The 25,624-nt window shown below is 38.0% G+C and overlaps 1 protein-coding gene across 1 annotated transcript; it reads right to left on the minus strand.

Annotated features, from left to right (window-relative positions):
- Positions 1 to 22,426: 22,426 nt before the first annotated feature.
- LOC134664180 (uncharacterized) lies at positions 22,427 to 24,760 on the minus strand. The gene is made up of 2 exons (XM_063520768.1): positions 24,120 to 24,760; positions 22,427 to 22,864 (listed from the first exon to the last, which is right to left on the minus strand). Exons 1-2 carry the CDS (start codon positions 24,377 to 24,379, stop codon positions 22,498 to 22,500), a joined length of 627 nt encoding a protein of 208 aa, XP_063376838.1. The 5' UTR covers positions 24,380 to 24,760; the 3' UTR covers positions 22,427 to 22,497.
- Positions 24,761 to 25,624: the final 864 nt, after the last annotated feature.

The raw sequence follows: 25,624 nt of genomic DNA on the forward strand, positions 1-25,624 counted from the left end.
TAAAAGATCAAAAGAATTATCACCAACGATCGTTCAGTCAACCGACCACGTAACATTCGCAAATTATTCCACTAACACAGTCAATCGTTCCCGTTAATAGATTGGCAATTAATGAAGTGGCATTTACAAAATTATCCGAGCGGAACCCGTCGCGTTGACTTTAGTGAGGGGCTGTGTGAAATCCCATTCCCAAATTAAAGGGCCTGGCCCCCTAGCCAAGGTTACAATCGCTATCGCTTCGACAACGAAAAGCATTATGTATCTCTATCACTCTTCCCCATTAGTGTGACAGTGACAGTTGCGTTTCGATCGCTACGGAGCGTTAGCGATTGGCATCTTGGCTACGCGGCCTGTTTTTTTTCCAAAATCATGTAAATTGCCCCTAAATATTCGTCGTCGTAAATTTAAGAGTTAGACTCTTGTCGGTGTAGCTCTTTCCAGGGCCGCCTCCTTGATTTCCTTATACGACATTACAGCTACCTTTTCTTTTATTTGTGTTATGTAGATTATCCTCGGCCTTCCCCTTCCTCTCTTGTCTGCAATCTTTCCTTCTATTATGTTACTTATAAAATCGTTATGTCGTATAAGATAACCAATCATTTTCCCTCTCCTACTCTCTATTGTCCTCAACAGTTACCTTTTCTCTCCTACTCTTTTTAACACTTCTTCATTTGTGGTTCTTTCTGTCAATTTGATGTTTTCCATTCTCCGCTAACACCACGTTTCAAACGCTTCTAGTAGTTCTCTGTCTTTTGCCCCTATTATTGGGGAATAAATCTTTGATATATTCGTATAAACATAAGCCACACGTAAGCTAATAGAGCATGACTCTAACGAACAATAACTGAAATTGATATGCCAATAATTAGAATAAATAGGTACTCACATTATTCAAATAAGCGACATAGTACCTAAAGTACATACTTATGAAACTCAGAAAGGGTGTATTTATTATTTGATTGAATTTGATTTAAATATTGAAGCAGGGAAATCTGAGAAATTGGGATAATGCTTGGAATTTAATCTTGTCGTTGTGCATGTAAATTTATCTACTTACAGCTAAAAAAATATTTCCATGATGTCATATGTCATGTCGCTTGGATAGGGTATACGGTTTACTTTAGTCCCATAACCATGTTTGAATACCTTCCCCGGTACATCACTAGCTGACTTCCATTCGAACAGGCAATCTGGCTAAAAGGTCCACTTTGCGAAGACCCGCCCGCCTATTTCGTCTCCAACGGAGTCCGTCGGACGGTCGTGCGAACGGGACCCAGATACGTTTGACAGCCCTCGATGTATGGGAGATTCATTACAGATATCTGGATCTCTTTATTTGATACAATTGGTACAATGTCCAGATTGTTCATGAGAGTATTGATAGCCTAGGGCCACTTGCATCATTCACTAACCCGGGGTTAACCGGTTAAACCAGGAGTTACCATGGTTACCACTACCAATTTAACACTAAGTTATCGGTTTAACCAGTTAACCACGGGTTAGTGGGATGGTGCAAGTGGCGCTTATAAATCGTGGGCCAAAGATAAGAGTGAATGAATTGATAATGGAAGGAGAATGGAGCAGTAAGATCGGGATATTTGTCGGATCGGGAGAAATGGCATAGGCACTAGTTTTTACGAAAGCCATTACCACCTTACCAGACCTTATTGGGATTAGTGCGGTTTCACGATGTTATCCTTCACCGAAAAGCGACTGGTAAATATCAAATGATATTTCGTACATAAGTTCCAGAAAACTTATTGGTTGAACCCGCGACCTCCGGATTGAAAGTCACACACTGCTAGGCCACCAGCGCTCTCAGCCAGCACCACCAAATCTAATTGCTGCAAATAAGTCCAACTTTCATCTGTCAGCTACTTATACAAAACTTCAATGTTCAGAGAGACCAACTGACGTATTCGAACTTCAAGATATTCACAAGAGACGACACGTACTAGATCCATTCTAGATACGTTATAGTTTAGATATCAACTAGTTCTCTTTTGCAGCGCAATTCGGGCAACCAATGTCACTTTTACGTTAGATAGTGTAAGATTTATATATTAGATGTGAATTAGATCTCTAAGTCATCTCCTATGGAAATCGTTCAAGAGTATCTCCAGAATCGCGCAAATGTCAAATTTGACAGGTTAGATCTTAAACATATCGTTATCGTATCTTGGTGATGTCTAAAAGATGTCTAATAGATGTCTATTTCAAGATCCGAATCGGGCCCAATGTGTCAGTTAAATGTCAAGGAAACAATGCATACAAGCTTATTTCTCTGAGCCTCTTGTATTCTTCATTGTTTGTGAAGTTACAAGTACGCTACAATACAATTAATGCCTTTCAACTGAGGACAAAGTTGACAACACCCAGCTAAGTTCTTCGTAAGTTGTTTCTTTTGCGTACGAGTGTTCGTCTGTTCTTGCTTTGCTTTGTGTTATAAGATGGAAATAAGATCATCTCATGTCAGTGACAATGCAGACGTTAAAGTACCTCTTGAGAAACGTGATAATACTTACTGCTAATAAGTAATCGGATAAGTAAAGCGTGAGTGGGTTAGTAATACAAGACTGGTAATTCTACGTTACAAGGAGGTAGTAAGTATTATGTTAACCTAATCAGTACTTAGACTTAATGCAGTTAAATAGGTCTGCAATTACTCTGCCTACTTTAAAATGAAATGGTGACTAACTATTTCACATTATTAATTTAATAAAGGCTCCACCTGCAAAGTTCTTATCATCTAAAATATTCACGATATTAATTTTCAAAGGGAGCTAGTTGGGGAAGAATTTGTACAAAGAGGGGTTATTAGGAGTTTGATAATAATTTCTCGCTGGATGTAGGTAATATGAGAACGTTCACTATACTTCCTCAAACATTTTGTGTTCATTGGATGTGTGTAGCGACTATCAGGCGTATATTGATTTTAATAATAATAGTAGGTTAATTAGATCTGGATTAGTTATGGATCTGATCTAACGGTGTCAAAACGTTTATGGTTGAAGAAGTGACATTAAGGTACCGTTCGGATTCAGACTACGCAAGCATTACTGCTGCATTATTGCGGCGCGTCATTGCTACTGACTGTATTGCTGCCGCAAATCGACTTAGCCACTTATAAGTTGAAGAAAGAAGAAAACATTTTGTAGAGTGAATGCCCTCATAAGCATTAAAGCACCTCAGTGATATCGGGATATTCGGGATACTAAGCGAAAACGAAATTAATTCCAAAACATAGTTTTAACGCAAAGTGCCAAAAGCAATTTAGCTTTATGTTCGCCAAATTAAGTTCAGCGCAGCTATTTCTTCCGCTTACCGAGCGCGTATTTTTTCACGGCTGAGACGTACTCGTATGATAACGAAATTATATATTTTTTTTTAATGAAGAAAATAATATTCGCGCGTATGTAATGTATAAAAGGCGAACTTATCCCTTTAAGGGATAAGTATGTTTGGCGGTTTAGTGTTTTTGGCACACGGATAGCTTATTAAATGCAATAAGATACAGGATCCTTTTTTTTCTCAGAATTTAAACTCGGCTGATGTAAAAGATTTTATGAAAGCAGAAGAATATAAATGATCGTATTAGATCCATAATTGATACATATTTTGCCGTGACTTATTTTTAAAACGTGTTTTTCAATAAAAAGACACATCAAGATTGTTTATCTTATTTCTAATGCTAAAAAAAGAAACTATAAGGCCTATACCTGGTTGTGCCAAGGCGATGCGTTAAGCAATAGCAAGCACATCGTAGGACTTTTTTCGTTCGTCGCTTATTAGCATGCGCGGCGGCACAGAGGTAATAGCTGTGACGACAGTTCCACTTTTTACCTTTCTCGTGAAATGGTGGGGAATTTTCATATAAGGGTCAATTAACTTACTGCTTATTGCCACCGCCATAGCCCCTTGGTTCTTATGGCATTCTTAAAAAAAAAATATTTTATTGTGTTATTTTATGATATTTTGTGAATATCACGTGCTCGTTCTATCCTGACAGGATAGATAATTTGTTCCTAATTGCGCTTTAGAAAAGTCGTGCAACCGAACGTTACCGCCATACCGAACTACATACATCGAAATATGTAGATAGTTGAAACAAATAGGAAAACAGTAGAGAGAAAGAAGAGAGTGCCTCTTACATTACTATTGCAGCTGAGTGGTAAACTTTGAACACAACGACCCACTATTGAATTGAACTACAAAGCAATCTCCGGCTACTTATTTGTTACACAATACCCTAGTAGCATTTTCGTTGGGGCCCACGGTGCCAACGGTAGGAAAAACGTTGGGATGAAGTTCGTTCCGTAGCCAACGTTAATTTTGTATTGGCCCACCATCGCATTTACCAACATTCGCTGTGGCACAGATGCCCAACAATGGGCCTTTATGTATTTTGGTACCGTTGGCTAAACAACGATAATATTCGTTGGCCCAATGATGACATATATCGCATTTACCAACATTGGCAGTGGCAGTGATGCCCAACAATGGGCCTTTGTGTATTTTGCTACCGTTCGCTAAACAACGATAACATTCGTTGGCCCAATGGTGACGAATACCGCATTTACCAACATTGGCTGTGGCACGGATGCCCAACAATGGGCCTTTGTGTATTTTGGTAACGTTGGCTAGTCAACGATATCATCCGATGGCCCAATGATGACATATATCGCATTTACCAACATTGGCTGTGGCACTGATGCCCAACAATGGGCCTTTGTTTATTTTGGTAACGTTGGCTAATCGACGATGTCATCCGATGGCCCAATGACGATAAATATCGCATTTACCAACATTGGCTGTAGCATTGATGCCCAACAATGGGCCTTTGTGTATTTTGGTAACGTTGGCTAATCAACGAAATCATCCGATGGCCCAATGACGACAAATATCGCATTTACCAACATTGGCTGTAGCATTGATGCCCAACAACGGGCCTTTGTTTATTTGGTAACGTTGGCTAATCAACGATATCATCCGATGGCCCAATGACGACAAATATCGCATTTACCAACATTGACTGTAGCATTGATGCCCAACAATGGGCCTTTGTGTATTTTGGTAACGTTGGCTAATCAACGATATCATCCGATGGCCCAATGATGACAAATATCGCATTTACCAACATTGGCTGTGGCACTGATGCCCAACAATGGGCCTTTGTTTATTTTGGTAACGTTGGCTAATCAACGATATCATACGATGGCCCAATGACGACAAATATCGCATTTACCAACATTGGCAGTGGCAGTGATGCCCAACAATGGGCCTTTGTGTATTTTGCTACCGTTCGCTAAACAACGATAACATTCGTTGGCCCAATGGTGACGAATACCGCATTTACCAACATTGGCTGTGGCACGGATGCCCAACAATGGGCCTTTGTGTATTTTGGTAACGTTGGCTAGTCAACGATATCATCCGATGGCCCAATGATGACATATATCGCATTTACCAACATTGGCTGTGGCACTGATGCCCAACAATGGGCCTTTGTTTATTTTGGTAACGTTGGCTAATCGACGATGTCATCCGATGGCCCAATGACGATAAATATCGCATTTACCAACATTGGCTGTAGCATTGATGCCCAACAATGGGCCTTTGTGTATTTTGGTAACGTTGGCTAATCAACGAAATCATCCGATGGCCCAATGACGACAAATATCGCATTTACCAACATTGGCTGTAGCATTGATGCCCAACAACGGGCCTTTGTTTATTTGGTAACGTTGGCTAATCAACGATATCATCCGATGGCCCAATGACGACAAATATCGCATTTACCAACATTGACTGTAGCATTGATGCCCAACAATGGGCCTTTGTGTATTTTGGTAACGTTGGCTAATCAACGATATCATCCGATGGCCCAATGATGACAAATATCGCATTTACCAACATTGGCTGTGGCACTGATGCCCAACAATGGGCCTTTGTTTATTTTGGTAACGTTGGCTAATCAACGATATCATACGATGGCCCAATGACGACAAATATCGCATTTACCAACATTGGCTGTAGCATTGAGGCCCAAAAATGGGCCTTTGTGTATTTTGCTACCGTTCGCTAAACAACGATAACATTCGTTGGCCCAATGGTGACGAATACCGCATTTACCAACATTGGCTGTGGCACGGATGCCCAACAATGGGCCTTTGTGTATTTTGGTAACGTTGGCTAGTCAAAGATATCATCCGATGGCCCAATGATGACAAATATCGTATTTACCAACATTGGCTGTGGCACTGACGCCTAACAATGGGCCTTTGTGTATTTTTGTACCGGTGGCTAAACAACGATAACATTCGTTGGCCCAGTGAGCACAAATATCGCATTTACCAACATTGGCTATGGTACTGATGCCCAACAATACCAGTTGAGTTTGCTTGTGGCGTCACTAGATGGCGTTACTGTCTCCAAACATCGAAGTTATAGTTATTTTCTCGATTATTCCGGATATAATCATTATATTTTTTTAAAGTAACTTATAAATCTAATAGCTATAACTATAAAATTTATACATAAATTTGAAAAATTGTATTTTACCAACATTTTCTCAATTTAAATCTCAAAAAACATAAATCTCGCTTACGAAGTTTCGAAGTGCGGTTAGTATATATACAAATTAGAGTGTATAGTAAGTGTACTTGCTTCGGCAGTACATATACTAAAATTGGAACGATACAGAGAAGATTAACAACAACTGCTGCCTAGGGCCTTCATGTGGATACAACCAATGCCTACCGTAGTGTAATTGTAATACATATTTATCAGCAAAGGCCCAACGTCGTATTACACAACCACTTACTTAACGTAGGGTAACTGTAGGACTCGTAAACAAAAGTCCATTACATAATTAGACTGTAGGCACACTATAAATTACACAACTATTTACCTACGGTAGTATTGTAAGAATCCTACACAAGGCCCAACGTTAAAGTTACAATGTTGGCCCTTTGTGGGACAAGCTGTGTTGGGCCTTCAATCTGGTGCACGGCTACCTACCGACCTACCTGACTTGCCGTTGGGTAATTGTTGAATTTGCAAACAGAAGCACAACGAAAAAATTGCCCTTTTTTATTTTTTTGCAGTTGGCCCTACAGCAAGCCATACGGCCAAATGTAACAATTAACCAACCATCAAACAAATGAGTATAGGCCCAACCACGGCCCAACCAAAACCACCACCGTTGAATAATTGTATGATTTATTTAAATAGGCCCAACGAAAAAATTACTCTAATGGCCCTCTGTTGGGAATCTTCGGGAGGGCCTTTGTCGAGGGCCCTCCAGCAAATCGTACGGCCAAATGTAACAATTAACCAACCATCAAACAAATGTGTATAGGCCCAACCACGGCCCAACCAAAACCACCACCGTTGAATAATTGTATGATTTATTTAAATAGGCCCAACAAAAAAATTACTCTAATGGCCCTCTGTTGGGAATCTTCGGGAGGGCCTTTGTCGAGGGCCCTCCAGCAAATCGTACGGCCAAATATAACGGTTGCCCAACTAATACGTAAACAAAGGCCCAACAAAATCCCTACAAGAAAATGCTATTAGGGTAGGTATTATAGTTCCATGATAACATTAGGTGAACCAGAGAAATTGTAGTCTTAAGCTTGAGATTTTTTAGTGTTACAAGGCTAAAAATTGAAGTTAGATAGATAAATATATATACAGTTGTATAAACCAATTTGTCAGTCAGTAAGAACTTCTTTTGGGTGCTAGTACTAGTGTAACTACTGTTCTCTTTGTCTATGATTGAAATGAGACAGTCCTTTAACAAACTATATGAACCCTGTTAAAGTGAAGTTTACATTGACGCCACAAGCATTTTTATGATTTTTAAAATGTAAAAGGCAAATTGAAAATTTTACATAAAAAACCGTCCAATGTCGAAAGCAACAGACATGTCGAGATATTTTAACCTAAAATTCGGACATGCCCCCGGGACGAGGCAAATTTAATTTAGTAACCGCACGTTAAGCGTTTGTAGGCTATATATATACTGGCTGAACTGGCTATACGAGTTCAAGCTAAGCGGGTTGGCTAATGAGACGAAACTTATTTTACACTATAAGTAGTCTACTGGAAACTTTGTTAATGAATATCCTGAAGTAAACTATTAACAACTTGCAGATATAGGTTAATATTAACTTTACTAATTATACACAGAACTAGCTGTTGCCCGCGACTTCGTCCGCGTGAAATCTTATCTTCAACATTTTACATCTCAAATGGTATGGATATCAAAAAAGTATGGGTTACCTTTATTAGTACCTATCATTTTCATATCCAAGCAATGTTGAAATTACTTTTCTTGTATTCTAATAATAGGTATACCTATGCCCTTATACAAAGATTCACTTACTCCGCACTCACAAAATATCATACAAACTTTCAACCCCTTTCTCACCACCTTGGGGGATGAATTTTCAAAAATTCTTAAATTCGTTTTCATATTTTTTAATTTAATACCTTTTTTTGCAAAAATATCAAGTTCCTAGCTTAAAATTAATTTTACACCCCAAGACGAACTTTCGTCCACTTTTTACCCCTTTAGGGCTTGTATTTCCAAAAACGTGGCAATTTTTTTTTGTAATCGTAAAGTTCGTTTTTTTGTAATTTGTAAAGACATAATAGCGTCTTTCTAAGAAGTTTCAAAGCATTTGTAATGGATTCAAACTTTGAACCCCATTTTAACCCTGTTAGGGGTTGAATTTTATAAAACGCTGAAATTACTTTTATTTTCTTCTAATAATATCCCCAAATTTAAAGATTCAAGTACCGCGCTCGAAAAAATGTTTGATATCCATACAAACTTTTAACCCCGTTTTCACCACCTTAGGATTTTCAAAAACGCTGAAATTAGATTTCTTATATTTTAACTTAATAGGTTTTTACACAGTTTCAATTTCCTAGCTTAAAATAAAATATGCACCCGAAGACGAACTTTCATCCCCTTTTTAAACCCCTTAGGGGTTGAATTTCCAAAAACGTTGCCGTAACTTTTTTTTGTAATCGGCTATTATGCCTTTCTAAGAAGTTTCAAATCATTTGTAATGCATTCAAACTTTGAACCCCATTTTAACCCTGTTAGGGGATGAATTTTACAAAACGCTGAAATTACTTTTCCTGTCTTCTAATAATATCCCTAAATACAAAGATTCAAGTCCCACATTCGAAAAAATGTTTGATATCCATACAAACTTTCAACCCCTTTTTCACCACCTTAGGGGATGAGTTTTCAAAAACGCTGAAATCATCTTTATTGTATTTTAATAATATATCTTTTTACGAAGTTTCAAATTCCTAGCTTAAAATAAAACTTGGACCCCATACAAACTTTCATCCCCTTTTTAACCCTGTTAGGGGATGAATTTTACAAAACGCTGAAATTGCTTTTATTGTCTTCTAATAATATCCCTAAATACAAAGTTTCAAGTTCCTAGCTTAAAATAAAATTTGCACCCGAAGACGAACTTTCATCCCCTTTTAACCCCCTTAGGGGTTAAATTTCCAAAAATGTTGCAATTACTTTTTTTTGTAATTGGCTATTATGCCTTTCTAAGAAGTTTCAAAGCATTTGTAATGGATTCAAATTTTCAACCCCATTTTAACCCTGTTAGGGGATGAAGTTTACAAAACGCTGAAATTACTTTTCTTGTCTTCTAATAATATCCCTAAATACAAAGATTCAAGTCCACCACTCGAAAAAATATTTGATATCCATACAAACTTTCAACCCCATTTTCACCACCTCAGAGGATGAATTTCCAAAAACGCTGAAATTAGTTTTCTTGTATTTTTATAATATATCTTTTTACCAAGTTTCAAATTCCTAACTTAAAAGAAAACTTTAACCCCATACAAACTTTCATCCCCTTTTTAACCCCTTTAGGGGTTGAATTCCTCAGAATCGCTTCTTATCTCTTGTACACTTTATAAATGTAATCTGGTGTGCAAATTTCAACTTTCTGTCTTTTGTAGTTTCGGCTCTGCGTTGATGAATCAGTCAGTCAGTCAGTCAGTCAGTCAGTCAGGACACTTGCATTTATATATATAGATTAAAACGAGTTACAACGACACCATACGCAGTGTAAGTGAATTAATGAAATGAAATGAATGAAAACATTTATTTTCAGGCAACTATTGGCCCATAGATAAATACCTTAAAACTAGCATAAATATTATTACAAAATATATCTTAAAACTAAAAACACAATTATGGTTGCGACGCAGTAAGTGCCAGTTATACGTCATATTTTCATAGAAGTTTGACGTTTAAAATAACACTGTGTATGCTGTCAAAGTCGCTGCAGACTTTTCTTGGTCTAACTCTAAACTAAAAGAAGTTTATGTAGATATATTCATGTGAAAATATGATTGAGAAGGTAAAAACTGGACTGATTAGTAGAAGTTGTTTTTTTTTAATTTATTTAGAAAACAAACAGCCTTTTACAAATAAATGTTACAAAAATTATTAAAAATAGGCCTAAAGTTTCATATGTTACTAGGTTGACTATTACAATAAAGGTAGTAGGTTACTTAATTATAAATTACCCGAAGGTATAGTTGTGAATCATCATCATCATCATTTCAGCCTATATACGTCCCACTGCTGAGCACAGGCCTCCTCTCATGCGCGAGAGGGCTTGGGCTATATAGTCCCCACGCTAGCCCACTGCGGATTGGGGACTTCACATACACCTTTGAATTTCTTCGCAGATGTATGCAGGTTTCCTCACGATGTTTTCCTTCACCGAAAAGCTAGTGGTAGTGGTAGTTGTGAATACTACACGCAAATAAAGTAAGAAAACAATGCAAAATATAACTACAAACAATTTTTCAATTACTAGAAAACAAAATATGCCGAACTTTGTTCTTGAAAGTAAAGTAAAGTTGTTATGAAATACACGTCCGCAACTGTTATTATTACCTATTCTGATAGTCGAAAATAGACATTCAGAAGACCCATATTTATTTAAATACTGCTGCAATGTTGGCATCATGTGACAGACGCAAAAAATGAGCAACGCCATGCATCTTTTTTATTTCACTTACTAATTTTAATCGAATTGGTACATCAAATGCCAATTTTAGAATTATAGTAAATAATGAGGTTCACTGAGAAACGCGAACGCAAAGACATAGGCATAGAAATAGAAATATCAGGGTTCTTTGTTGACTAAGAAAACATAGTTATAGAACCTATTTAGATCTGACTGCCCAATTCGAACTTCAAGATATTCACAAAGGACGACACGTACTAGATCCATTCTAGATACGTTATCGTTTAGATATCAACTAGTTCTTTTTTGCAGCGCAATTCGGGCAACCAATGTCACTTTTACGTTAGATATCTATTAGATGTGAATAGGATCTCTAAGTCATATCCTGTGGAAATCATTCAAGAGTATCTCCAGAATCGCGCAAATGTCAAATTTGACAGGTTAGATCTTAAACATATCGTTATCGTATCTTGGTAATGTCTAAAAGATGTCTAATAGAAGTAATAGATGTCTATTTCAAAATCCGAATCGGGCCCTGACTTCTTATTTTTTAACCGACTTCCAAATCCCAAAGGAGGAGGTTATCAATTCGGTTGTATGTTTTTTTTATTTTTTAACCGACTTCCAAATCTCAAAGAAGGAGGTTATCAATTCGGTTGTATGTTTTTTTTTATTTTTTTTATTTTTTTTATTTTTTTTATTTTTTTTTATGTTTGTTACTCTATAACTCCGTCATTACTGGACCGATTTTGAAAATTCTTTTTTTGATTGAATGTATATGCATACAGATTGGTCCCATTTTTGTCAAAACCCTGTTCTGATGATGGGATTCATGAGGAATCGAGGGAACTCCTCAAATCTTAAAGGCATACACATAGTGATTTTTGGTTTTTTATCAACGAATCAAGCATATACATCCAAAAAAGTGACATTTGATGAAGTGGAACTGCTGATGATGATCAGAACGGAACTCTTCAACGACGCATAGTTCACGGTTGGCGATTTGTCCTCTTCGTTATGTTTGTTAAGCAAGTTAAGTTTTTAAGCCACATTTTTGTCAAGCTCGAGTTCTGATGATGGGATCCATGAGGAATCAAGGGAACTCCTCAAATCTTAAAGGCATGCGTATAGAGATTTTTGTATTTACATCAGAAAATCAAGCATTTTCATTAAAAACTGTCGCATCTGATGAAGTGGAACTGCTGATGATGATCAGAACAGAACTCTTCAACTACGCAAAGTTCACGTTTGGCGATTTTTCCTCTTCGTTATGTTCGTTAAGCAAGTAAAGTTTTTAAGCCACACTTTTGTCAAGCTCGAGTTCTGATGATGGGATCCATAAGGAATCGAGGGAACTCCTCAAATCTTAAAGGCATACGTATAGAATTTTCTGTATTTTCATCATAAAATCAAGCATTTACATTAAAAACTGTCGCATTTGATGAAGTGGAACTGCTGATGGTGACCAGAACAGAACTCTTCAACGACGCATGGTACACGTCTGGTGATAACGAATTTCGATTTTGACTTGGACTGGGACCCGGACTCGGACTCATACCCGGACCCGGACCTGGACTCGGATCCAGATTCGGACCCGGACTCGGACCCGGAGTCGGATCCTGACTTGGAACCGGACTCGGATCCGGTCTGGGAACCGGACTCGGATCCGGTCTGGGATCCGGACACGGACACGGACCCGGCCCCGGACCCGGACACGGACCCAGACTCGGACCCGGACTCGGACCCGGACTCGGACCCGGACTCGGACCCGGACTCGGACCTGGACTCGGACCCGGGCTCGGACCCGGACTCGGACCCGGACTCGGACTCGGACTCGGACCCGGACTCGGACCCGGACCTTGGCCCGGAAAACCACTATGATACCTTAACTAAATAAACCACTATGATTACCTACCATAAAATGTAGGTATAAAGTATGATGATGCCAATCTTACTAACCCCTCCCGCTTAAACCCCCGTACACCGCACCGCATGCGCCATTAAGTGGGTTAGGTTAGGTTTGAACTGCGATCCTCACAGAACCGAACAAGGGTTAGGTTAGGTTGAAACTGCGAGCCTTACAGAAACGGAATGCAACTTGAAAAGTGGGTTTGATTAGGTTCGAACTGCGATCCTCACAGAACCGAACTGCTATCTGAGAAGTGGGTTAGGTTAGGCTAGAACTACGACCCTTATGGCTCCTCTACACGATGGGCCAACGCCGGCCACTCCAAGGGACGCATTTATGCGTTAGAGGGAGCAAGTAATATTGCTATCTCATTCTACCGCAAGGCTGCGTCCCTTGGAGTGGCCGGCGTTGGCCCATCCTGTAGAGGAGCCATTACAGAAGCGAAATGCTAGTAGAAAAGTGGGTGGTTTTACCTCCGTTTCTACATAGTGTACTATCTACAATAATCTTTCACCGGCCCCCAAAGAAGTCGGTTTTTTTTTCTTAAAAATTATTTTATTTTTATTTTTATTTCTTTTATTCTTTATGTTTGTTACTCCATATCTCCGTCATTACTGGACCGATTTTAAAAATTCTTTTTTTGATTGCATGTATATGCATACAGATTGGTCCCGTTTTTGTCAAAATCCAGTTCTGATGATGGGATCCATGAGGAATCGACGGAACTCCTCAAATCTTAAAGGCATACATATAGTGATTTTTGTGTTTTTATCAACAAATCAAGCATATATATTCAAAAACGTGACATTTGATTAAGTGGAACTGCTGATGATGATCAGAACGGAACTCTTCAACGACGCATAGTTCACCTTTGGCGATTTGTCCTCTTCGTAATGTTTGTTAAGCAAGTTAAGTTTTTAAGCAACATTTTTGTCAAGCTTGAGTTCAGATGATGGGATCCATGAGAAGTCGAGGGAACTCCTCACATTTTAATGGCATGCGTATAGAGGTTTTTGTATTTTCATCAGAAAATCAAGCATTTTCATTCAAAACTGTCGCATTTGATGGAGTGGAACTGCTGATGATTATCAGAACGGAACTCTTCAACGACGCATAGTTCACGTTTGGCGATTTGTCCTCTTCGTTATGTTTGCTAAGCAAGTTTAGTTTTTAAGCCACATTTCTGTCAAGCTCGAGTTCTGATGATGGGATCCATAAGGAATCGAGGGAACTCCTCAAATCTTAAAGGCATACGTATAGAATTTTCTGTATTTTCATCATAAAATCAAGCATTTACATTAAAAACTGTCGCATTTGATGAAGTGGAACTGCTGATGATGATCAGAACAGAACTCTTCAACGACGCATAGTACACGTTTGGTGATTTCGAATTTCGATTTTGACTTGGACTGGGACCCGGACTCGTACCCGGACTCGGACCCAGACTCAGACCCGGACTCGGACTCAGAGACCTGGACCTTGACCCGGAAAATCACTATGATACCTAAACTAAATAAACCGCTATGATTACCTACCATAAAATGTAGGTATATAGTATGATGATGACAAACCCCTCCCGCTCATACCCCCGTACACAGCACGGCATGTGCCGTTAAGTAGGTTAGGTTAGGTTTGAACTGCGATCCTCACAGACCAAACAAAAGTGGGTTAGGTTTGGTTAGCACTGCGGGCTTTACAGAAACGAAATGCTACTAGAAAAGTGGGTTTGATTAGGTTCGAACTACGATCCTCACAGAACCGAACTGCAATCAGAGAAGTGGGTTAGGTTAGGCTAGAACTACGACCCTTACGGAAACGAAATGCTACTAGAAAGTACTGGTTTTACCTCCTTTTCTACATAGTGCACCATCTACCATAATTTTTCACCGGGCCCCATAGAAGTCGGTTTTTTTTTCTTAAAAATTATTTTACAATTAATTCTTAGTAGTGCAGCGGATAGGACCAAATGGCGGGAAAGAGCTTAGGGGAGGCCTTTGCCCAGCAGTGGAACACTCCTATAGGCTAATAAAAAAATGTTTAGTAGTGAAAAATTTTGTTTGTTATGTAACTATTCTTAAGGGGCCCACTGATTAACAGTCCACCGGACGGTATCTGCCTGTCAGTTGTTCGGAGCTGTCAAAATTTTGTTCTAACTGACAGGCCGATACCGTCCGGCGAACTGTTAATCAGTGGGCCCCTTTATGCTGCCATTTTTTGTCGCACGCTGAAAAGCTATGAATTATGATTTAAAACCCTTAACCAGCTACTACTTATAATCCCAACTGACATGAAAAGGGCGGTCGCATCAATTATTAATCTATTAACTCGAGCAGGTCAGACATCCACCGTAAATTAATTGCTGGATGAGGGACGAGCATTTAATTAGTAAGGCTGGGGTTTTTCGGAGCGTTCTATAATTAGTTTAACAAACATTTATGATCTCCTTGGGCACCAATATTAGTTAATTTAAAGCTTCATCTGATTATAATAGGTTAACCCCCTACTGGCCAAGGACCATTTCCAATATATTATTAGACTATGGGAATACAAAACCCTTTAGCTAGATAGATACTTCTGCGGAATAGGCCAAACAACCACCTATCCAAACAAGGGCTGACTTGAAAAATTCCCGAAAAGGGGGGCAAGGTCGCCCACCTGGAGGCGCACAGTGGAAAAGGAGGCTGCCCCAGTTGGCTGGACCGCAAAATATGGAAATCCCTTTCTGAGAACCTGATGAGGGATAAAAGGATACCATCATCATCATCATAGGTTAGCCCATGACGAAAACGAATAAGACAAGTGCGATGCAGAGTTAACTTGGTCTGGCTCATAGGTACGTTATAAAATAAATAATATAAATAAAATAAAAATGCCTTTTTTTATTCCGGGTACCTACTAGGGAGTGCTCCCGGTACTGGTTTTCTATACAAACACAGTCCGGTACTGTGATTTCCCGGTTCTCGCCATACAAACTCAGTACTGGGAGTATACCCTAGTACCTACTATAGGTATAGATACTTTGCAGCCAGTTATGTATTTAACAATGTGAGTTTAGTTTTATATCTGTTTGTGATCGCTCCAAGTACCGTAAAATGGGGTGAGTTGAGTGAAATTTGACTTTCAAACCTCGATAAAATTTTATTTTTACATGTGATAACTGAATGGTGTATATAATAAGTGGTTCGGACCTTTGTATTTTAGTTTGTATTTTATTTTGGGTAGTTCCATTTATAACTTTGACGATAAAGAGGAAAACCCACCTCACCCCGTAGTGCCTCGTATTTGGGGTGATAGGGTTTTTCATACAAAGGTGATTTTGGAAGATTGTTGGATCGATTTTTTTTTTATTGTGCGTATTACTATAGCCCCATTTTAAATTGGAATACATTATTTTTGTAGCAGTAGCCTTAAAATCCCTTCTCACCCCCGTCTCAAACCTTAACTCCCCATTCATAACCCAACTCTCCCCGCGAAACCTACTCACCCCGTTTTACGGTATAAATAAAAATAGCCTCAACTCCAGCTAGTTATTTCCATACTCGTGTGTACAATGCTCGAAACCTTATAAATGTCGGTAATCCGTATTTGCTCCGTCACGCCACCGTTTAACGAGGGGATAACAAACGGATCCTGTCACAATTAATACGGCTGTCATAACTTACTTTAGTTTCACGTGCTTAAAATAGAATATGAGCACGTGTGAGTCGAAATCTAGCACAATACGTTAGGGTACCATTCGGATTGTCACTACACCAGCAATACTGTTGCAGTATTGCAACATTTGCAACGCGACATTATAATTTGACGTTTCGTGCAGAAATGCAGTCGGCAGTATTGCAGCGCGATATTAAATTGACATTCCATTTCCAACTGCAGCTGCAATACTGTTCATTTTCTATGGAAATTGACAATGACAGCGACGCGTTTCCATAGTAAAATGAACAGTATTGCAGCTGCAGTTGGAAATGGAATGTCACTTTTACTGTCAACTGTATCGATGCTGCAAATGTCTATATCATTGTTGATGCATTGACTTTCGTTTCCTTGCGCGTTAGAGGGACAGCCATTTTGCTTTAATCGAAAACTTAAAACTTTATATACCATTCATGTATCGTATTTACTTGTAAAAAACATAATTAAAATATTTTCATTCTAAGTAATTTAATTTGTTAGTACGTTAAGCCTGTTTTCGCGTAACGCGCACGTGTATACATGTAATTTAAAGTACACATAATATAAGATGGCGGGTAGTAATTCAATTAACGCATTAATCATGGCTGACTAAAAGCTTATTACTCCATAAAAGCACCTGGGAAAATAATATATTTCCTGCAAAAACGGAGACGAGGAAGTTACAAAGATTGCCAACTTCCGTATAAACGTTTTGTAAACGCAGGAAACGTCTTTGATCAAGTTGGGTACGTATTTTTTAGTTGAATCGAATGGTTGGCACAACGGTAGGGCTAATTGAGCATCCGGTATCGATACGAAACGAATGGGAAACATAATGTACCTATTTATATGAATAAATATAAAACAAGATTACGAATGCTTTGAAATACTACCAGTTTTTATTATATATCTGTCTTGGTTGAATTTAGCAATGAATCTTAATAAGAGGCCGATGTTTAAATGAGTTTCCATACACCTGTTTTATTTAAGAACATACGAACGTACATTGCGTACTTATTTTAGGAAAGGAAGTTTGCAACTAATTTCAGATCAGATATTGAGCTCTTTGCAAGAACTTTCTAATTAACATGGCTCATCTGCCTCAAGTTTTAATCTTTTAATGGTAATGTACGAATTTAATCTTTGTTTAATGCTTTAGGTATTAACGGCTTACGGCCTAATTTTCCAATGAAACGTTAGTTAAGAATGACTCGGGTTAAACCGGGCCGTGGCCGGGCCGGAGCTTCCAGTGCTTCGTTTTCTATGGAAAGCACCACGTGATCACCGATCAGTCGTATAGAAAATGACATTTCGGACGCCTCGGCCCGGTCTAGCGTAAGTCATCCTTTAGGTATCAATATAAATGTTAAAGGTAGCAAAATAATAGATTTTTTCATCAAGAAGCTGAATAGACTGCCTGATATTTAACATAGTAGGTACTACATATTATAATCTAGATTAAGACATAGGCTGGAGTTATTACGGAACTCAATAAATGGGATAAGGAGGATATCTACAGCCTTTTTCTGAGCACGCAAAGATCCGGGCAGAGACTAGAGAAACATAATAGACCTAGACCTTTACCACAACATTATTCAGACAACCATCACAAAGAAGGCACACAAAGTTGACATTCTTTTCTATCTTAGCTCAGTCTCTCACAGTCTTTAACGATTGCTTTGTTACTTTTTAACAAATGACAACCAGAAAAGATGTAGTTGACGGAAAATTTCGAGGGTGCTGGTAGGAGGGATTTTTGATGAGATGACCCACTGACCACATTTGCACTGAAATCGCAGTAAAACAAGTATTTTGCTTACAAAAAATTAAGATAAGGTTGTTTCCAAGAACGAGATCCTAATTATTATTCCTTTAAATGTCGATTGAAAATAAAGAAGAAAACGTTCACTAATTACGCAAACATTTCGAAAGAAAGTCTCGAACAAAACAGGATAAAACTCCAATCAGTGGTAGGGTAAAGGCACCAGTAGTCAGCCTTATAACGACTTTTTTAAGTTTGAAAGTTCGGCATTTCTACAGGATTACTCGGATAATTAAACAAATGACATAGTTAGATCAATTGTTTATCATAATTTTAAAACAAAATATTTAAAAAAATAACAATCCTCTTTATAATATCTCTAATTTAGTTTAAACAAAAAGTGGCACTTTTCTCCAGTAGTCAGCCTCCAAAATCCAGTCAGCAGCCTCTGTGTACCCAGTACTCAGCCTTTATAATATTCATAAAGATTTGATCAAAATCACTTATATTTATAACATAACCAACAATATGATTATCATTATAATTTTTTGATTATCATTATTTTTTTTTATTAATAAACAAAGTCTTATACCTACCAGGAAAAAGCAAAGTGATAGTTATGTATATAGTTAACGTCATAAATATGTATACACTTTTGAACCTTATTTCAATGAGATAGGGTTTAAAAATGTGGACTTATTTTTGGCGGCAACGTACCAAGCAACGTCAATGGCTGAGTATTGGATCCGCGAAGTGAAGTGAAGAAGTTCCAGTGGTCAGCCGCATTATAACGTAATTTCAAATGCGGCTGACTACTGGATTTTACTTAAAATTGGCTAGGGCATGCCTAACTAAATTTTAAAATGTAAATTTAACGGTCCTAACGGTCGCATTGGCTCGAAAATAATAAAATAAACGAATAACCCAAAGGTCAGCCGTGGGGGGCTGAACACTGGATTTTTTGGAAAAAAGTGTTGTCCAGTGGCCAGCCCCCTCAATTTATAAGTGAAATATTGATATTTTCATCAAAACATAATCCAATTTAATAGATAAACTAATAATCAAACCAATCATTAACAAAAATAATAACTTATAACATTAAAACATAGTTTTTCTTGCCTGTTAAGAGAACACCACGTGCGGAAAAAAATATGGCGGACATGACACTTTTGCACTCGTCGACAAACAGCACCTGTATGAACGAGTATATTTCTTCCCCCCGTTCCCTCACCGCACCTGTCGTGTGACGTATTAACCAATAAGAAATCAAAGCTCCTATTTGAGTAATCGCGATTTGTTTAAACGAATATACCAGATATTTATGACCAATAAACGACTCAAAAGGCTGACCACTGGTCCCTGGCTGGCCACTGGTGCTGTTACCCTATCTCCAGTTATCAAACAATCCCAGCAAAAGATTAATGCAGCAGAAAAGCGTTCAAAAGAGGGATAAAACTTGTGAAAAATATTCCAAAACGGTCCTTAATGACACAGGCTGTACACTACTTACAGTGGAATACAGAAGTTTATGTGTCTTTTGAAGTGAAGTTGAAGCAAGTTGAAATCACCCGGGTAAATGGATGTATCCCGGATCAGGTTGGGTGAGTATATATATATACTTCGCAATGAAAATGAGATACAATCCTTGTATTTCTCAAACAGCTTAGGTACGATGACAGATGTCCGTATTCCGATCTCCATACAATTTATAATCTTAAAACAATCTTGCAAAACTGTATTGAGATGACATCTATATATATATAGATGTCATCTCAATACAGTTTTGCAAGATTGTTTTAAGATTATAAATTGCAATTATAAATTGCAAAACAAAAAAAAAATATAAATAATAAAATAATAAAATATTCCAAAACGGTCCTTAATGACACAGGCTGTACACTACTTACAGTGGAATACAGAAGTTTATGTGTCTTTTGAAGTGAAGTTGAAGCAAGTTGAAATCACCCGGGTAAATGGATGTATCCCGGATCAGGTTGGGTGAGTATATATATATACTTCGCAATGAAAATGAGATACAATCCTTGTATTTCTCAAACAGCTTAGGTACGATGACAGATGTCCGTATTCCGATCTCCATACAATTTATAATCTTAAAACAATCTTGCAAAACTGTATTGAGATGACATCTATATATATATAGACATCTATATATATAAAACAATCTTGCAAAACTGTATTGAGATGACATCTATATATATATAGATGTCATCTCAATACAGTTTTGCAAGATTGTTTTAAGATTATAAATTGTATGGAGATCGGAATACGGACATCTGTCATCGTACCTAAGCTGTTTGAGAAATACAAGGATTGTATCTCATTTTCATTGCGAAATTGGCCACGTCATTTGGATGATATTAATAATGCCGACGTCACGAAAAGCAATAAGTAAGACACTCCTCTAGTTTGATGCTTTCTGACCATATTCCTAGTTTACTCTGATCACCTGTCTTGATCGATATAAGCACATTTCGATTAGCAAAAAAGTAACAATGCTAATGGGATCCTATATAGATCCGTGGTTGAATTAGTTATAAAATAATCGGGTGTACGTAATGTTTTGTACCCTACATAAACATATTGTATATATTGGTCAATATTCTGCAATTTTAGTTTTCTGTGCAGAAGCGATCTTTGATGAGAAGCTTTAAAATACTCATTACAGGCAGCTCATAACGAAACGACGAAAAATTCAACATCAATTTGAGATCTTTAAAATTATAGAACGGTTAAATTGTGTTAACAACGTCAACATAATTATAAGCGACACCCGGCCCTACAGTATACAAGATACCTTACATAGGTAGGCCTATGCACTAAAATTAATATATTATATACCTACTTAGATTTTTTTTTCTTAAAACATCTTCTTTAATTTTAAAAGTAATTAATTGCTTAAGGTTTTATATATTCATACCTATTATTTTTAGGTCATTATTCATATTTTCGGGTCATTCCAAATCCCATCATAATTTCAGATAATTCCGGAAACTCCCCATAATTCTTTCTTGTCAGAATCCATTTCTGATGTTACTTGATATTTGGGAGTGGTACGGAGATAAAATACACCTTCTAAATATTTTTATCGGCGGGACACGGCTATTGAGGAAATGCCCCGCGTGTCTCCGCGTCGAGGCAACTATTAATTAAGACCGCCTCATATTAAAATGCCTCGACATCACTTATTAACTGCATTCCCATGTCGCACTGGATCTCATAAAGCCACATACATGTCAGTACGGTTCGCACTTTATAGTGCATTCAAAAGCAATGGAAACGTTGTTTGTTACAAGCTTTTTATTAACTTCGCTAGCAATGTACGGGTCAAATCTTGCAAATGACACACCCGACTTCCAATGAAGCTGAAAATTTGCATACATTATGTAAGTCGGGTGACAATGCATTATTATGGTACCATCGAGCTGATCTGATGATGGAGACAGGAGGTAGCCATAGAAACTCTGTGATAAAACAACAAAACCTAATTGTGTTTGGGGTTTCTAGACTTGTCTCGATGACTATTAGTTACCTGTGGTAAAGTACAGTCAGCGATAAAAGCTTGTACAAAAAATTAATTTTTTGCCAGATCTTACTTTTAAATTAAGTATAAATAAGTACCTAATTATTATCATAATTCATAAATAATAAAAGAAACTTGTGGATACAGTTTTCATTGGCCTTGACTATAATGTTAACCTACTTACATTAACTTAGGTTTTGTTTTAATTTGCAAAACAACCAATTTATTTTTCTAAGGTTTATTTGGACTTTACTGAATGTTATCATTTTGATATTACTCACAATTATTAAAAAAAAAGAGAGAAATATAGAAAACGAAAAAACTGACTTGTCAAAATGTTTATTTTTAAATTCATTTTCTCTGGTTCAATAAAGCGTAAGTTGAAGATTACGACTAGACAGGTACAGTCAGCCAAGAAAGTGGTCGACCACTTTTCGACTCTATCATCTGATTGGTAGAGTCGAAAAGTGGTAGACCACTTTCATGGTTGACCGTACGTGGATAATAAATAAAATAAGCAATCCAAGCATGCACACGTTTTAAGACCGAAATATTTCAAATGTAATATTATAATCCAAACAACTTAGTTTATCAGATTAGTTATATCTTGAGTTGAAGAAGGTTCATGTGCCTCTGGTAAGATGGCAGTAGCTGTGCCATTATCAATCTTCCTGTATTGAAAATTGGGTAGATTTCTCTTTGCCGTATCGACTGTATCTCTAAGTCTTTCAGCTGAGATCTTAGCAGAAAGTTGGGTTTCCTCCTGGCATTCTTTGACGAGGTCCCTCATATCACCGTCAGTCATGGGTGCTATAGCTTGGGAGCCCACTTCATGATGGCGCTTGAGTTCGTTGTCGATGCGGAGTAACTTTTCTTTGCTGGTATGGGTACGCCACGGTCGCTTGGGATCTGCTCCAGAAAGAACGCTTTCTTTAAATTCTTTTTTGGCCCTGTAAATATGTAAGTAATATTTTATTGTTTATTGTACCAATGGCTTTACTGTATACAAATATTTTATTTTTATCATTTATTTTTGGAATTAAAAGATGATTTAACGTAGTTTATTTTTATGATTGAAATATTACGTCAGTTTTTCTTTTTTAAAGTGTTTAATACAACACACAAACATATGTAGCTCGAAAAAACACATATACACCTATCGGTAAACTACATACTTTTATAAAAATATATTGAATTAGTAGGTACCAACTACCAAGGATTAAATGAAATCTGTCCTTTCCTTCTAGAGTGGAAATAATTCAAATCTAATGATAGTAATGATCATCTAACCTACACCGCCGGTTTCAGCCTATTTAAATACGCTGTCCTACGGGAGTAACTAGATCAGTGCCCCAAAAGCGACCGGGATAATGCTACGCGGAACTAACGCGAATGGGGAAAAATGCGATCGGGAATAATGCTACGCGGAACTAACGCGTTTGGGGCACTGATCTAGCTACTCTCCTACGGACATAGGCTTTCTCAAATCGTACAAGAGGACTGATGAATTTCCTAGTGAGTTTTGCAATGATAGGCGATTTAAAACCTAAGAATATTTACCGTCGACCTTTGACTGCCAATGTTTACCCGTCAAAATTACATAAAGACGTGTAATATTATGCCTTTGTTCTCCGTCTGCCTAAAACGGATAGTGCCTATGTCGCGTTATGCCTAAACTTCAATCTTTAGGGGCATAAAGACTATCTAGCTTGCTGGCCGTTTCGCTGTTTGTCTGTATAGTGGACCGGCTGTTTAGAGCTCGTGCCTAATTCTCTAAGTGACATACTCGCGTTTTGCCTAAACTTCAACTTTCAGGGGCGATAGGTCATTTCTGCTGTTTGTCTATATAGTGGACTGCCTGTTTCGAGCACTTACCTAAATCTTTAAGTGGCATAGTAATAATACCGCTGTTGTCCTAATGCGTGTTAGTCGTAATGCGATGTAGCTTAACAGCCATTTAGTCTTAATACCCTTTAGTACAAAAGCTATAATGGCATGTTGATAATTAGGAACTTGACGTTTTATGTCATGTGCGATTTAGACTTGAGAGCTACATAGGCACAATCCGTTTTAGGCAGACGGAGAACAAAGGATATTATGTACCTTCGTGAATTCCGATACGGTATACACTGGTGTGTTATTGATAGACATAGCATTCAAAGGATTAAACCACTAGTTTGTATTTGACTATATTACGATACTAACCGTTTTCCCATGGCAAGCAGTTCTCGCAGTTTTCTCTCATTTTCTTCCAGCAATCCTTTGTCAACCTTATACGGATTCTCGTCAAATGTTTCCGTCTCTCTGGTAACCCGGTCTCTCATCTCCTCCTCCTCAACCTCTTTGTCAAACTTTTTGTGGAACAAATTGACTATATCTCTACACCTCTCTGTTAATTTCACTTCTGGCACTTCTAAGCCTTGCAGGAGTTTTGCCAACTTCAATTTTTCCTCGTCTGTAGCCATCGTTTGATCGTTGTTGCCATAACAAACCGGTTGCCATGAGAACGGCTGACGTTAGTACATGAGGAAGGCGGTGACGATATCGTTTACTTTATCTTGTAGTCTTTCCTCGTATCCGTTCATCTGCCATAATATGTAGGAGCCCGCAAGGCACAGGAATAGGAGGACGGGAACTATAATCCAACAGAGCTTAAGTAACAGGGCTACTACTTGAAGAGGTAAAAAAGCACTCATTTTTGGAGGAATATCTACTTAGGGAAAGATATGGTATTTATTGCTTAAATTGTGAATTATCTTGTTATAATAACTATAATTTTAGTTACTGTACGAGTATAGCTGTTTTAGTTTTCAAAACATTTTGATTAAGATGATATTTGTTGACGCTTAGTTTGACCGATGGTTTCTGACATTTCAGTAAAATAGGTTGTCATATTGTGTGGCACAGATAACGCATGTAATTTGGTTTTGTACGGGGAATAAGTGAAAATTACTGTGTCTATTGATTTATATAGAGTTAGGCCAAGATAAGTCTGCAACGATTTGGATAACACACGCACTGCAAGAGTTATATTAAACGTCAAACTTCAATGAAACTATGACGTATAAATATCACTTGCACTGCTTACGCTATCAAAATCGTTGCAGACTTTTCTTGGTCTAACTTTTCTTTCTATTTATTTATATTTTATTTTTCTTCACTGCCATGTTCACTCACTCTTATCATTGGCTGAGACAACGGGACGAATTGCTACAAGGAAATTTTTACTTACTTACTTACTGCCGTGGCGCAGCGACCCGAAGTAGATCTTGGCCTCTGACACTAAGGAAGCTTGCTTCTCTGTCTAGCGCCGTTTCTGTCCAATCGACGGCACCGAGCTCGTTCAGATCTTTCACGACCTCATCGCACCAGCGATACCTAGGACGCCCAACCGGTCGTCGACCATCCGGACGGCCCGAGTACGCTCTCCAAACCGCTCGATCTTCACCCATACGGACCACGTGCCCGAGCCATCGGAGTTTTGAGGCTTTCGTTTCTGCTACTATATTGGGCTCGGCCACTAGATCATTGTAAGGAAAGGTTTAAGTACTTAAATCACTTTATGGTGTCTGGTTAAGTTGAATTTTGGAGTAGGTACTTCAGTAATTCCGATGACAATGTAACAATATGCTAATCTGATCTGATGATGCGGTCGATAGGTAGCAAATGGAACTCATCGATGAAATATCTTATGGCTCCTCTACGTCTAC

This window comes from Cydia fagiglandana, chromosome 4 (assembly GCF_963556715.1).
Source record: "Cydia fagiglandana chromosome 4, ilCydFagi1.1, whole genome shotgun sequence".
Taxonomy (NCBI): Eukaryota; Metazoa; Arthropoda; class Insecta; order Lepidoptera; family Tortricidae; genus Cydia; species Cydia fagiglandana.